Source organism: Colias eurytheme, chromosome 9 (genome assembly GCF_061535395.1).
Source record: "Colias eurytheme isolate Ceu_HAF_F1 chromosome 9, ilColEury1 Martin Lab GWU primary, whole genome shotgun sequence".
Taxonomy (NCBI): domain Eukaryota; kingdom Metazoa; phylum Arthropoda; class Insecta; order Lepidoptera; family Pieridae; genus Colias; species Colias eurytheme.
In genome coordinates, this window is record NC_142988.1 from 3,973,186 (window position 1) to 3,989,252 (window position 16,067).

General features: G+C 34.2%; 1 protein-coding gene across 1 annotated transcript; it reads right to left on the bottom strand.

Annotated features, from left to right (window-relative positions):
* Positions 1 to 58: 58 nt before the first annotated feature.
* LOC149905728 (ATP-binding cassette sub-family F member 3) lies at positions 59 to 14,457 on the bottom strand. Its single transcript, XM_090105825.1, has 12 exons — positions 14,272 to 14,457; positions 14,077 to 14,182; positions 13,403 to 13,571; positions 12,686 to 12,903; positions 11,798 to 12,061; positions 11,188 to 11,388; positions 10,214 to 10,396; positions 9,384 to 9,557; positions 8,652 to 8,826; positions 7,889 to 8,069; positions 667 to 887; positions 59 to 282 (listed from the first exon to the last, which is right to left on the bottom strand). Exons 1-12 carry the CDS (start codon positions 14,342 to 14,344, stop codon positions 124 to 126), a joined length of 2,124 nt encoding a protein of 707 aa, XP_089961951.1. The 5' UTR covers positions 14,345 to 14,457; the 3' UTR covers positions 59 to 123.
* Between the last annotated feature and the right edge of the window lie 1,610 nt (positions 14,458 to 16,067).

A 16,067-nucleotide genomic window follows, 5' to 3' on the forward strand; every position in this document is an offset into this window, starting at 1 on the left:
TTTTTCATTTCAACTTATATTATACGAACATTTTATAAATAAATAATGAAAGACTAAATATTATAGTACAGTATTATTATTAGATGATCCTTTTTTACATGGTATAATATATATGAGTTATTATCACTTGTTGTTTTGGGCTTCTAGTTCTCTCTCGACGATTTTGCGATATTCATCGAAGCCTCCTTCTATGCTCTTGACGGAGCCTCCCCCACACACCCACAGCTCTTTGCAAACCATTCGTATTAACCTTTCGTCGTGAGATACAAGAATAACACCGCCCTGAAAAATATTCAATGTATTAAATATTTAAGCCGTATTGAGAACTTTGTATATAATGTGGTGTATAAGAGGAACTGAGTTCGATCCTCAGTGAAAATTATTCAAAAAATACAATTCCTCATGTAAAAATAATGATTTACACAACTGCAAAAATTTATCAGAACGAGAAATAGTTAAAAATATGTATAGTTACATACAACAATGAATAAGATAAACTATGACATTATGCAAAAATATGTGGCATAATTGACTGCGCATCAATTGCTGCATTGCTGCAAACTCAAACTACTAAACTGTTTTTTGAAATAAATTTGACTGTGAAAAGCTACATCTCAAACTATATAGGTATTTAAGATTTCAACAATCTAAAAAATCACAACTTACCGTATATTTATTGATCCCCTTGCCCAGCGCTTCAATAGTTTCTATATCCAAGTGATTAGTGGGTTCGTCAAGAACTAAGAAATTAGGGTTCCCAAGGCACATGTTAGCGAACGCCACTCTAGATTTCTGACCTCCAGATAAACTTGCTATCGTCTGCAAAGCTAGGTCTCCACTCACGCCGAAACTACCCAACTGTCTTCTGTATTCTTCTACTGCTTTACCTGGAATTATTAAAAAAAATACGTAAGTATTGCTAAATGTTGAGTATAAAACTGAAAAAAGGGCGTGTGTGCCGAGCACAGGTATCAGAAGTGAAACTGCCAAAGAGGCACGATTCAAAGATACCAAAATACTAAATGGCGTAACGGTATTGCCATGACGCGACCTTTAAATTTTACTCTCAACGCGAATTCATTCTTAAATAAAAGGTACATATATGTATTATAAGCAAAGTTTTGAACAATAATAAAAAATACTACAACTTCAATTCTGTAAATCACGATATAATTTTATTGTTAGATCGTTTTGAAGCACAGCAGGAATCCCGAAAATCACGAAAATCACGATTACTAATCACGTGACTTTAAACAATAGCTGTGTTTTACCTGAAAATAAAACACATATTAAATACTTACCTATATTTGAAGCTTACTTCATTGAGAAGGTACCTAGCTTTTTCCGCCTATTTTTCCCTCTCTTTCCGTTGTATATATGCTATCTCTCTCGCACACCTCTCCACCAGGTGGCGGGGCGCACGATAATGTCGGGCGCTGGATGTTTTTCATTGAGTCGAAATCCACAACAGGTGGACGTTAAGTGTAAGCTTCAAATATAGGTAAGTATTTAATATGTGTTTTATTTTCAGGTAAAACACAGCTATTAAACACTTGACCGTAATTTGAAGCTTACTTCATTGAGACCTGTTTGTTACCCACCTGGTGTACAATATATGGACGCCAATGTGAATTTGAATACATAAGTAATTACTTATTTCTTTATTTGAAAGAGTAAGGTGTGCAGATAGTATACCTACCAATAAATCACACAAATTTTTATATTATATAATATATTAACAATCCCAGATGAAAAGTTAATCAAATAAGAACCAAAAAGTTAATCATAATGATTAAAAGTATTAGAACTTATGAGATTGGTTCAAGCGTACCTTAGTTAACCTTTTGGGCTTGAAAAGTTAAAGTTACTACAATTTTCACTATCTTTAGCGTAAATCTGCGAAAGCGCCAGTAACGACTTTCAATTACGCATTTAGATGTTACTTACAAAAAGAAGCAACAGCTGATCCCGACGAGGCAAAAATACCTCAAACTCAAACCTTTATTTATTCAATTAGAACTCTGTAGAAGCACAATTGAATCATCTTTACATAGAATTACCACCTGTCTCAACTCACACAGTTTTAACCCAACCTGCTACAAGCGGACAAGAAGAGAACTTGGTCCTTACTTTTGGGGTCAGAAATAAATTTAAAAGGTCACCCCTTGAATAAGGCAATAAAATATCAAAACAGGTAAACGGTTTTAATTATAATACAGATTTTTAACATCAAACCAAACCGTGCGGTATCTATTAATGTTTAGAGCCAACGCCACCAATCATAATCTAAACATGGCTAGTACTTTCAGTACAATGCATGAATTATTTATTTAAAACTGATAGGTCATAAACTCTGTACTGGAAACAAATATACTGAACTTAACTCTTAAGAGACTAAAATGATAAGGAGCTTATCTGTGTCCCAAAACTGCAATTACTACAGCCAAGTACGTTACTTTTAATCAATTCGGTTTTAAGATATAATTATGATTTACATAAGAACTTATATACCGAAAGCCTCGGGACTACATAACGTGACTTATCTTCTTATATATAAAAATGAATCGCAAAATGTGTTGGTAAGCGCATAACTCGAGAACGGCTGAACCGATTTCGATAATTCTTTTATTATATTCCTTGAAGTACGAGGATGGTTTTTATGTAGAGAAAACGTAAGTACCACGAGCGAAGCCGGGGCGGACCGCTAGTTTATAATAATAGTGTTTGTGCACAACACTAGGCAGTCAACAGCTATATGAACGTCAGATAGGAAAAGAGCCAAATTTATCCAGTCAGTAACAAAGGATTTTAACTATAGTTACTTTATTCTAATTCAACCAACTACTACTAGCTACTCCGTATGTCTTTTGGATAGACGGAGGCAAATAGGATTTTTATTCCAACTATATCATTTGATATTTTGAAAATGTACTCCACATTTTCATACCGTCAGAGTCATTTTGCAGATTATAGTGGTGCAGCACTGAACACTGTCTATTAGGTGGCTGATGCTGCTGACCGGGCCTTCAGTTCCGCTTTCCAGAATACCTTCACCCTTCTAGGTGTTACTACTACTGAAATAGCGGTACTCTATCGCGTCGTTCAGGTCTCTAACTGACTAGGATTTCTCATATTATCGTAACAACCCTCGCTCGTTCTAACGAGGATAAATTATCGCCAAGGAATTCTGCTGCAGGATAATGGCAAGAGAGATTATAAGCTTAACTATGCAATATTATGTTAAGGAATATGGTGGGTTTTGAATACTATCGTCGTCTGAAAGTATCTCCTTTCGAATAACTGCATTAAGGATGCAGATCTGATCCCATGTTTGTTCCGTAGGAATGCTACGACAGTCTAAACGTTACACTGAACAAAGAAAATTGCCCTGAATATAGTAGGTTGTTCCAACATCCGTAATATGGCTAGCCTAAGGTTAGTTATCCCTTGATTGTAACTGCTACCAATGGAGGCATTGCTCTTGTGTTGTCCACAGTTGTGCGAGTGCAAAAATGAAGAACTGAGCTCGTTGGGAGCTATGTCGAATGAATCTGTGTTAAGATTATGACAGTATAGGACAGTTAGCTGTGGATGCGAAGACAGGACATTACTTTATTCATCCGTAAACACGCGAGGCAGCCACGGACAGCGATATAGCAAGAACTAAACTAGCAAAGTTTAGTTCGCTTACCAGACTTTGTCATGTTTTAAATGCAGTATATCCTCTGAATAGCATTGCATTTATGACTATTGATAAACTTAATTCACCCGTAAACACGAGAAGCAGGCACGGATAGCGATATAGCAAGAACTAAACCAGCAAAGTTTAGTTCGCTTACCAGACTTATATTTTAAAAGCCGTATAGCCTGTACATTTCATTTATTGCCCCCCCCCCCCCTCAAAGCAAAGAAATGAGAAGTCATTTGGCAGAGCTTTCTCGTTAAGGGTAGGGGTTCCAAGTAATATCTAATAATAAGAGGCTTTTGTTTGGAAAGATTGACTTTCCGTTATTTATCCTCTATCCTATGTAACTCAACAGTCAGTATTCTCAGCATTCGTTGAGTACTTAAACGTTTTACGTTAATAGTTGTATATAACTTTATTATACAATATAATAATCCTGGTGGGATGACAAAAAACTTGTCTAACAAACGATTATCCTAATCCCTCAGCGATTTATTGTTTGAGCCCCGAAGAAAAATCTCATGGGTGCAATAATGAGGTCAAATGGGTTGAAAAACGAGTCAAATAAATTGCCTACAAGACCGGGCAACTAAAATAGGCCTATGAGAGGTCAACTATACGTAATCAATCGTCATTTGTTACATTCAATCGCTTTGCGATTAAAAAATCTCTTCCGATGTTTGTATATGTAAATTGGTCGGCTAGTGCCATTTAATTACGATACCAAACATACCGTTGACACAAGGCTTGGTGACAATCCTCGAAACCACCGCCACAAATCATCTGCGAGATGATATTTGATCCGACTCGCCTTCCTTTGTTGTGATTAGGCTTTGCATTGGTAAATACAATTTGTTCAATTCCAATTTCCATAATTGGTAAACCAATGGTGGTTTCCTGATTCCTGAAGCGTAAACTTTTAGGATACGAAGTATCAATTTCATGCGCCCATTATTTGACGTATCTAACCTTTATTGTATTTATTAGGTCATTTACTATACTGCCCACTGTGAAGTAGATTTCAAAACCTTTTTCTACCTACCTTAGAAGAGTGAAGATCCGATACGGTCATATCCAAAACTTCTTTCGTGGGTCCTCGTTGACAAAAGCAAATATCTATGATCATTTTAATGATCAATCCTTTGTATATTCGCACCAATCGCCATTAAAGCCCCGCGAGGGCTGATATATATTTGCACCATTTCCCCGTGGGGACGGTTGTTATCAAAGCCCCGCGAAGGCTGATATATATTTGCACCATGTCTCCGTGAGGTACTGTTGTAATCAAAGCCCCGCGAGGGCTGATATATATTTGCACCATTTCTCCATGAGGGACGGTTGTAATCAAAGCCCCGCGAGGGCTGATATATATTCGCACCATCTTTTCCGTGAGGGACGATTGTAATCAAAGCCCCGCGAGGGCCGATATATATTTGCACCATTTCCCTGCGAGCGACAGCTGCGCGAGGGATGTTTGTAACTAGAAATAAGTAGGGCCTGCCAAAAAATGCTTAAGAGACACCCTGCGAGGGTGAATTTGACCTGGCTAACCCCTGCGAGGAGTAGTGGCCACATTTATGTATTCTGCTTCGAGCAAGAATACACCTTAGTGCTAATGTAAAAATAGCAGTAAATAATCATTTAAATAATATAGCAATTAACAAGGTCCTTTAACTTATTTTCCAATGTTAGCGACATTTAATAAATTCATAATTCAAATCAATTCACTAAATTTTAAAATGAACTTCGATTCATATTTATTTTTGTTCATGCAATCGATGTAACATTTAGTTGCTTTATATCCGTTAACATTCCTTACGAACGCAACCATACCGTCGTAGGACGTTATATTTAATTGCACAAAATAATCTCCACTCACCCGCAATTTTTTACTTTTTGTCAAGGTGTACAAGTTTATAATATTATTCTAAAACGTTAGAAGTGAATTGTAAATCCTTTGAAATAAGTGTATCTAAATCTAATTTATATTAAGATATCTCGATAATTATTATACGATAACCCTTTCAGCACAAGTTCAGTAAACCAAAGAATTTAATTGTAAAATTTTGGTACTTACTCGTTTTAACAAAAAAGTTGCATCATTTGAACATAGGAAACGTAATTTTCAATCAAATTAGCCGTGTGTAATATGTCTATTTTCACATAAAAACGGATCAGAATAATACTCATAAAAGGACACGTATAGACTACGGATAGTTTTGAATGTGTGGAACATTCATGGTACGTATCTACTATACATGAGCGAATTCCATCATTATTCAGTTGAGCGGTAACTCCCGTACGATTTATAAAATAAAATCACAACATGTTCTGACATGTCGTGACTTCTTGGAGCTGACTCATCTCGTTCGATAATTTTTAGTAATAAACTATGATAGGAATTCCGAACCGTTCCTAGCGATAACGACAATGTAATAAAGTCGTAGCAATGGATTGTATGCCTGTAAAGCTTTGAGTTGGCTCATATCCATACTAAGTATTAATTGTAATTTTTCCACGAAAAATTCACTTGTACCCTTGTAATAAAAACACATTATTAAAAATGAAATAAAATATTAAAAATATCTATATACAAGAGAGGGTATTTGATATATCTAGTAATATCAAATAATCACAAAAGTAATATTAACGATTCGAGTAAAGCCGAACGGTAACACCGTTAAAATAGCTTTACTCACAGTATTAAAAATTCAAATATTAATTAGTACATATTGCATAATGAAATATTTCAAAAGAAAAGTTACTATTTCAAGTAAAATGTAACGGTTGTATCGTTAATTTTAAATATCTTTATTCATGCTATTAAGTATTTAAGCATATTGAAAAATAAACTATTGCTGAAGGATTCATTAAAAACCTCAGCATTTTAAATAAAGTCCAACGATTATACCGTTGTCTTTAAAGATTTTTACTCATTTTTAAGTAAAATATTATTAGAATAGATGTAAAAATAACTCACTGTACCGATCCGACGGGATACACTTTTTAACACTTTTAGCACTTGCTTTAAGCAATACTTAATACTTAATAGCACCAAGGTTGTAGTCTTGTAGACAACCTTCTCGCGGCGGAAGCTAGACGCCAATGAAAAACATCCAGCGCCCGACATTATCGTGCGCCCCGCCACCTGGTGGAGAGGTGTGCGAGAGAGATAGCATATATACAACGGAAAGAGAGGGAAAAATAGGCGGAAAAAGCTAGGTACCTTCTCAATGAAGTAAGCTTCAAATTACGGTCAAGTGTTTAATGAATAAATACGTTGCGGTAATTATGGTATAAAAAGCATGAGAATTATGACGTGCTTTGCTGGATTTTTTTTAATAACAAAAAAAGTTAACCAGAATAATTAAAAACGGTTCACGTGGTTCACCCAGTCGAATGTATATGTTTGTTCTTATTCCGATACATTTAAACGTAATTGTATCGTATTGAAAATAACAATTTTTATACAAATCGTACCAAGATGTTAATCAGTTGTCCAACATATATTATAAATGCGAAAGTTTGTGAGGATGGATGTATATGTATGTGTGTGTATGTTTGTTACTTTTTCACGCAAATACTACTGAACCGATTACAATCAAATTTAGCACATATATAGATTAAATTAACACAAAGGATTGGTTTTATCCCGGAAATCCCACCGGAACGGGAACTATGCGGGTTTTTCTTTGAGAAAGCGGGCGAAGCTGCGGGCGGAATGCTAGTACAAATATAAAGAAAATTTCAAAATACTATTTGATTACTCTAACTCGCACCTGTTCACACGTTAAATACGAGTAGGTATTCGTTTACAGTAAAAGATCACGAAAGAATGCTCTTACCAGTGCCGGCGAGAGGGGGCGATGGCCCAGGGCGACAAATTCTGAGGGGCGCCAAGGTCTGAAGTTGGAGTCTTTTGCCTCTCCTGGTGCTAACCTTCAGAACACCTCAAGTGGGCGCCACAATATTTTCGCCCGGGGTGTCAGTGGCCCTTACACCGGCACTGGCTCTTACTATGTTCGTTTGATTTAAATCCACTGTTATATTAGTATTTAAAAAGTATCACAAGTATATAACTAAATATTTTTTAACACAAAACATCAAAATCTTTTACACCTAAACCTTACCAGGATAATTCCTCTGCAACACTCCCACAGAGTTATTTTTTTTAAAAATACATCAAATACTTCAGAAGCTTACCAGGATAATTCCTCTGCAGCAATTCCACGGAGTTCACATTCATCTCAAGCTGGTCCACGTGATGCTGCGAGAAATAGCCGAACTTAAGCCCCCGGTGTACGCTGCGGATACCGCTCGTGGGTGATAGTATGCCCATTATGATTTTCAGTAACGTCGTCTTACCCGCTCCGTTGTCACCAACCTGTAAAAATAATAAAAAAAAAATGTATAAGGTCGAACTGAGAAAGCCGTTGTAGTTGGTTATAAATAATAGATAGAATGCAGTTAAAGTTAAAGTTATTTTGGTATTATTGTTATGTTTCCGAACGATTGAATTAATTCATTTAAATATGACTACAGAACTAGATTAGAGAATAGAGATATACTAAATTAGTTGCGTTACAGATATTTATACAAGTCTAGTCATAATATCATATATAGCAAATGCCAAAGTAAATTAATATAAATTACTAGCGGTCCGCCCCGGCTTCGTCCGTGGTACATATGAAAAATAGATGTTGGCCGATTCTCAGACTTACCCGATATGCACAGAAAATTTCATGAGAATCGGTCCACCCGGTTCGGAGGAGTATGCAGACTAACATTGTGACACGAGAATTTTATATATAAGATATCTTTATTTTGGAATAAAAATCCACAATTCTTTCATATTATATTATGTATTCGTCAAATATAGAAGTTTATTCCAATAAAATAAATAACTAAAATCAAATTTATCAGTCCTTTTTTTCTTTATAGTGTTAATAATATATGAAATACTTACAATACATATTCTAGATTCGAGTGTAGCACCAAGGTTGACATTCGTGAAAATAATTTTATCCTTAGAGTAATGGAATCCAACTTCGTTCAGTTGCAGGATGGGGGGAGAGAGCGGTTCCGTCTCAGGAAACCTTAATACCACGTCTATTTCTTTCTCTATGGGCTTCAGTTCTGGTCTGAAACAAAATAAATATAGTTCTTATAGATTTTACGACTATTTTTGTTTGGCAATTATTACGTATACGATGATCTTTAAAAAAATAATACAAGTGCAAAAAACATATTAAATACATAGCAAGTATGTAACAAAATAGTTTATTTTATTGGGTGGTAAAAACAAAAAATGTGTAGCCGTCTAAGGCCTTCGCCACACTGGACGGAAACATAGTTAAGGCCGTAAAATAAGCGTTGTCGCGGAAACAACAGAAAATTTTGATCTGTATAAATAAATGGAGGGGGGACATTATTAATAACTGTGTACTCACAGCCTATCCAGCATCATACTCGCTCTACTGGTTCTACAGTCTTCTTCTTATCTTAATATATATAAATCTCGTGTCACAATGTTTGTCCTCAATGGACTCCTAAACCACTTAACCGATTATAATAAAATTCGCACACCATGTGCAGTTCGATGCAACTTGAGAGATAGGATAGTTTAAACATGTAGGTACCATGGGCGAAGCCGGGGCGGACCGCTAGTAGAACTATATGATATAGGGTGGGTACTCACAGCTTGTCCAGCATCTTGATCTTGCTCTGCACGGAGGAGGCTCTGTTCGCGTTGTACCGGAAGCGGTCGATGAACTCCTGCGTGTGCGCGCGGTGCTGCTGCTGCGCCTCGTACTCACGCTGCTGGTTCTTCAGCTTCTCCGTCTTCGTCTTGTGGAACTGCTCGTAGTTACCCCTGGGGAGATCATTTCATTTTTGAAGTGAAAACTTCTTTAGCGGCGTTGGGTATAAAATATTAAACTCGCGTCAGGACACGTGACCTGATCGAAAAAGCGTAAGACGGATGGATATTAAACATGCTCAACGTTAATAATCAAGTTTTCACTTCTGCCGGCACTCCCAGAGTGCAACCAGTCTTTTTTTATTTTTTAAATTAACTTTTAGCTAAAATATGTAGAAGAAATACAATTCAAAGCTGATATTCTAATATAAGGGCAGTGGTGAATCAATGTTTTTTTTATTGTCATTAAATTAAGAGCCTACTCAATTTTTTTAATGGTGCCTTTTAATTGAATGACGGAAATATATGCAGCCGTTTAGTTAAATAGTATTATAAAGTATAGATTATTTGAATAGAAATAATGAAAGAGCTGGAAGATGTACCTCCATATTAATTATAATTTAAAATGTGAGACAGAACAAAAAAATTTTTTTTTTCTTTTTTTATACTACAACCGGCAAAGATGCGGCCGGTGCGCTTGATGTAAGGTGATCACCGCCGCCCATAAGCAATTGCAACGTCAGGTAACCTTGCGATAGTTTTGCCGGCCTTTCAGAAACGCATAGGCTCATAATAATTAATAGCTCGAAATAAATAAAAATACAATTTACCTGTAATTATCAATCCGTTGCGTATGTAAGTGTAGAATATCAGTCGGCACGGTATCCAAGAAGTTTCGGTCGTGAGATACAACCAGTAACGTCGTGGGCCAGTTTTGTAGATAATTCTCTAACCAGATGATCGCTTTTATGTCCAACATGTTTGTAGGTTCGTCAAGTAATAGGAGATCGGGCCTAGAATTTAATAAATATAACGATTATTTTAAAATTTAAAGTATTCATGCGTGTCTTACTACATTTAAATCTATGGTGGCTTCATAATTCCAAACAGACAGAACATCATAATTAAAACTGCCCTAAATATTGAAAAATGATTTTATCTTCTGTCTTTTATCTTTACAAACTTATCTATACCATAAGATTACTACAATATCATGAATATGCAGTAATTATAATATGTTATTTACTTATTCATACACATGCCCAACAAAGGAAGTTAAATTAATAACTGCAAATAAATGGCACTTCCTTGTAAACATGGCAATAGACACTAGGTTACCGACTATAGTTAACTTATCAAGACAAGGAACACAACAATTATTAACTATATTGTTATGATTCTAGCTTTTAAACGCGGCTCCACTCGCATAGTTAAAGGAAATAAACAGTAAAACAGCGCCATATATCGGAATTTCTTTGAGTGATAAAAAACGCATCATAATTTTCCGCAGTAAATTGTAAGCTATTTCACTCTCTATACTTGCGATGGAAAAGAAATATACATAAGCATACGTTTTAGTCTTATTTCCTTACTATACGTAGGAATAGTAAGGAAATAAGGATAATAATGAAACATTATTTAAACTAATGTTTTATAGCCAGCCAGATTAACGTTTTTTTTACGAAAGTGGCATTTACTTATAAGAATGACATACTTAATCGTAATTCGTAACTTTACTGGAGAAAAGCCTAAAAAGAGAAATCAACAACGAAAATGCGTATAAAATATATCCAAAAAAACTTACTTAGAGAACAGAGCTCTAGCGAGCGCTAGCCTCATTCTCCAACCACCAGAGAATGTTCTAGTAGCTCTCGCCTGCATCTCCGGTGAGAATCCCAAACCACTTAATATAATGGAAGCCCGAGCTGGCGCTTTATCCGCCTCAATGTTTTCTAATTGTGCATACACCTCCGTCAATTCGGCTGATAGACTTGGGTCTGTCGAACTGGAACATAAACATTTTTTTTAATTATTTTTTGACTTGGATTGTAACTTGCTACTCAGAGATGATGTAATAAGAGCTAGATCTTCCTTTGTGCAAAAACACAAGCAAAAAAATAGAAATAATTCAATCAGTATTGATTTATGAACCTCAATGTCGAAACTTACAAACGAGATAAATATATTTTATAGTTTACTGTTATTCCAAATATATTATAACACTAGCTTACCACCCGCGGCTTCGCCCGCTTTGTCTAAAACCTAATAAATTATATATTAAAACCTTCCTCTTGAATCACTTTATCTATTAAAAAAACCGCATCAAAATCCGTTGCGTAGTTTTAAAGATTTAAGCACACAAGGGACATAGAAAGCGACTTTGTTTTATACTATGTAGTGATAACAATGTGTACCCAGTATTAATAGCCGCTGTAATTTCCTTTTCCCGCCTCAACAAATTTTCTCTAACGGTATCACATTCTAGCACACTCTGTAGAGCGATAGTATCATCACCCACAACCTCTTGTTCAACATGCAACACTGATATATGAGAGGGTATCTTCAATTGTTTCGCCGATATCATTCTGAGGAGAGTTGTTTTGCCGAGACCGTTCCTCCCGACGAGACCGTATCGTCGGCCAAATGCTAGCACCAAATCCGCACCTTGTAGTAGTACTCTAAAAATGAAATAATATTATATTAAATATATTATATCATATTATATTAAACTAGCTTTCCGCCCGCGGCTTCGCCCGCGTTTTCAAATAAAAACCCGTTCCCGTAGGATTTCCGGGATAAAACCTATCCTATGTCCTTTCTCGGGTATCAAAATATCTCTATACCAAATTTCATGCAAATTGGTTCAGTAGTTAAGGCGTGATTGAGTAACAGACACACAGACAGAGTTACTTTCGCATTTATAATATTAGTATGGATTGGCTAAACATCAATTGTTATGTCAACCAAAACATCAAAGCATGGTCTTATAAAATGTATTCATAGAACATTATTTTAATGCACCCCTGTATAATAAATTGTTAAAGGCAAACATAATATATTTTTATTCCCTCAATTGCGAACGTAATTTATAATGAATTTAGAATGAACAAATTAAGTGAGGAGATTGAAATGATTCAAATCTAAATACCACACCGCAACTAGCGTATTTAATATTTATATGAATCTGCATAGAAGTCTCATTATGAATAGCGATAATGTATTCAAGTCATGCAAATAGGAATAATATGTAATAATTAAAAAGAGTAGGAAAGATGCATTATTATTATAAAGAAAATAAATACCTGTCACCATAAGCTATATCAAAGTTTTCTATCCTGATATCCTGTGTCCTATTAGTTCCCTTTGCTTCTAACTTGCTATCCTTTTTGGAGGTGACCTGTGACGCTGTTGCAGTTTGCAGCACGGGAGCTGCAACTGGGAGAGCCTTTGCATCTTTCTGTTTCTGTTGCTTTTGTTGCAATTTCGCTTCCGCCTTTTCTAATTTTTTCGCGTCCACTTTCTGGAATATTTATATTAGTATATGAATATAGAATTTATTTTTATTTATGGTATAAATATTTTTATTTTTGACATCTCGCAAAAAAAAACTGAATATTAATTTTGAATTTTTTATGAATTGTTGGGAAGGCTAGAAGGAAAAATTGTAAATATGTATTATAGATAAAATTTCTTTCATGGTAACATTATGCAATAATTTGAATATTAAACCCCGTTAGGATTATTATCCTTTTGGTAATACTTTTTCCTTAAAGTTGTCATTGAAGATATCTTTTTAAGTACTACATTAATCTTAGTTTATAATATTAACTAACTGTACCCTGCGGTTTTACCCACAGTGCTTTTCTCCTGTTGGTCTTAGCGTGATTATAGCCTTCCTCAATAAATGGGTTGTCTAACACCAAAATAATTTTTCAAATCAGACCAGTAGTTCCTGGGATTAGCTCATTCAAACAAACAAATTCTTCAGCTTTATAATATCAAAGATAAAAGTTTCTTACAAAATTATCATCTCTTGTCTGAAGCCATATGCTTTTAACATCTTTGTCCTCATTTGATGGCACTGTCATTGATGCTAAGTGTATTGGAGCATCTAATACTTTTCTTGGGCCATTTTGTACAGAATTTTTTTCCGGTTGTAGCATATGTAATAATTTTTCACATATATCCCTGGAAAACAATTCAACAATAATTATAATTAAATTCAATTAATGTCAACGTAATGGTGATTATTTTAACACAGAATTTTAAATCGAGGGAAATGAATGAGTAATATTAATTGATGATAATAAATAATTATTAATAGTAATAAATATGCCTACTGTAAAAATTCATAACTTTACACCCCTGAAGGGGGAAAATTAATTTGATGATTAGAAGATGTCTACTTTAAATTAAATAATAAATTTCTTTCTCTTTTGCATCTCATCACAAGAATTATTTATTTCTTAATTGCTTTTATTCTATTTAAGTATACTCTTAATATGTGAATAGTTAATTAAACGCAATCTTTTATACTAAATATGGAACTTAAACTACATATTTTAAGTTTTTTAAATCCAACAATTTTTTTTTCTTAGATAGGCGGAATAAAAAATTACAATTAAACCAGTATGTTTTTAATACGAATCATAACACTGTAATAATTTAATTGAGAATAATAAATAGTTAATACCTTATATCATCTTCCGATTTTTCCGATACTCCTTGGAGAACCTCGCCTATAGCTTCAAAAACTTCTTCTTTATCTTCAAATTCACCAGCACTGCTATCCAGAACATCTAGAATTATATCCATTAATTTAATACAATACTTTATACAGAACGGCACAAAGGTTCTATTTGTTATTCTAACCTCTACAAAACTTTACCTTCAACATATTTTTTTAACTCCTCATCAATTAAAGGAAAGTGCCTTTTGATAAATTCACCACAATTTGCCATTTTTAAGTATATCTTGGTTAACACCAAGGAAAAAACTACAATTATTTATCATTTATTTATGCACGTATTAAACTAATGTCACGTCAGTCGTCAATGAAAAACTGACAATTTCTGATCACAGATTAAGTATTAGTTACTACCACAGAGCAAGTAATATAGGTAAGAGACGGCACTCAGTACTTCGATTTCGAGCTCACGCACACATATGCATGTATTCGCTATGGGAAATCTTTTATACCAACCTATGAGAAGTTCACGTCAAAAATGACCCACATTGCTGCCAACATTTAAAAGTTGATGTTGCTAGTGATGCCTATTTATGAGTGCTAATATCGATAAAACTTTTTATCGATATCGATAAAATTTTTGATGCTCGGTACAACCCTACTAATTCTCATCCCTAATCAAATTTAGAGGAAATTAAAAATAAAACATCAACAATGTAGATCAATAAGTTTATTATAATATAATATTAATTATAATACCTATAAAAACACAATTAACAGCAGAAATGGATAATTCCATTTGAATTTTACTGAATATCTTTATTTAGGCATTTAGTACTTAATTCGACTTGATTAGTATGTGAATACAACTAGATTCACATTTTATACTTTTCCTTGAAATATTTTGCGGGATTTCTCGTTATAAATTTCGATACCAATATTGAAGCCGTTGTTTTCTTTGTTATAACAATATCTCCTCTCCAATTGATTCTACAGCTAGAACATGTGTTAGAGAATACATTGTTATGTAATTATTATGTTTTATCTTCCATATAGAACAGTCATTGGGTACAAATTGCAAATATTTAGTCACAAATTACAATAATAATTATTATTTACACACAAGATTACATTGTTTACACATAACACTTTCTTCTTTTTTCACTTTTGGCATAAATATTACAAATTTGAAGAGCAGGCTTAGTTCAATGTATTTGGGATAATTCATTGTACTGTACATTAAGTATTAACTGAGTAAATAACATAATCTACGATGAAGAACAAATTTTAACTCTATCCACCAAAACAAACAATAAAATAAAACGCCATTTTGAATTCAAATCATCAAGACGTTGTCTATGCTTAAGTCTTAACCATTGACAAGAAATCGAAGAAAGAAAGAAATAATTTATTAATGTACTAGCTTAAAATTAAAATGTACAAAAATAATGTTTAAAAAAAAGAAGAAATAATAATAAATAACTAAAACTAAAATATTAAATCTAATATTATACGATTACATCGGAGAGGCCAACATTAGAAATATTTTTATTTTTTCTAAATGTTGGCAAGCTAAACTTAACATAGGCTCTTGAAAAAGTACAAATTAATTTAAACTCTATGTCAATGGAATGAAGTTTAAAATTGCTTGCAAATGTAAGCCTAACCAAAACGATGTTCTAAGTGTCGACCCACTGGTTACTACGTAACAGATGCGACAGTGATGTTTTCCATAGTTTCAGTTGGCCAGTTGTGGCGCTGCTGTAGCCTTATCAATTTTGACAGTAAAAAGTAGTGTTGCCTACCAGTTCGATATCTATATCTGACTATCGATACTTTAGTGAGGTGCCCATTGTATCGATAAAAATACTACGTACTAGCACAGACCAAGGGCGGATCCAGCCTTAGTGCCAGGGGGGGGTCACAATTCACATAGACGTGGGCAATTTTCAAAAGCTATATTTTTGTAATTTAATTGATACGTAGATTTAAAAAAA

Coding starts and splice junctions, on each gene's coding strand:
- LOC149905728 (XM_090105825.1), bottom strand. CDS start 14,344: ATGGCAAATTGTGGTGAATTTATCAAAAGGCACTTTCCTTTAATTGAT. Junction 13,572..14,076: donor AAATCGGAAGATGATATAAG/GTATTAACTATT, acceptor ATTGTTTTCCAG/GGATATATGTGAAAAATTAT. Junction 8,070..8,651: donor TCGAATCTAGAATATGTATT/GTAAGTATTTCA, acceptor TTATTTTTACAG/GTTGGTGACAACGGAGCGGG.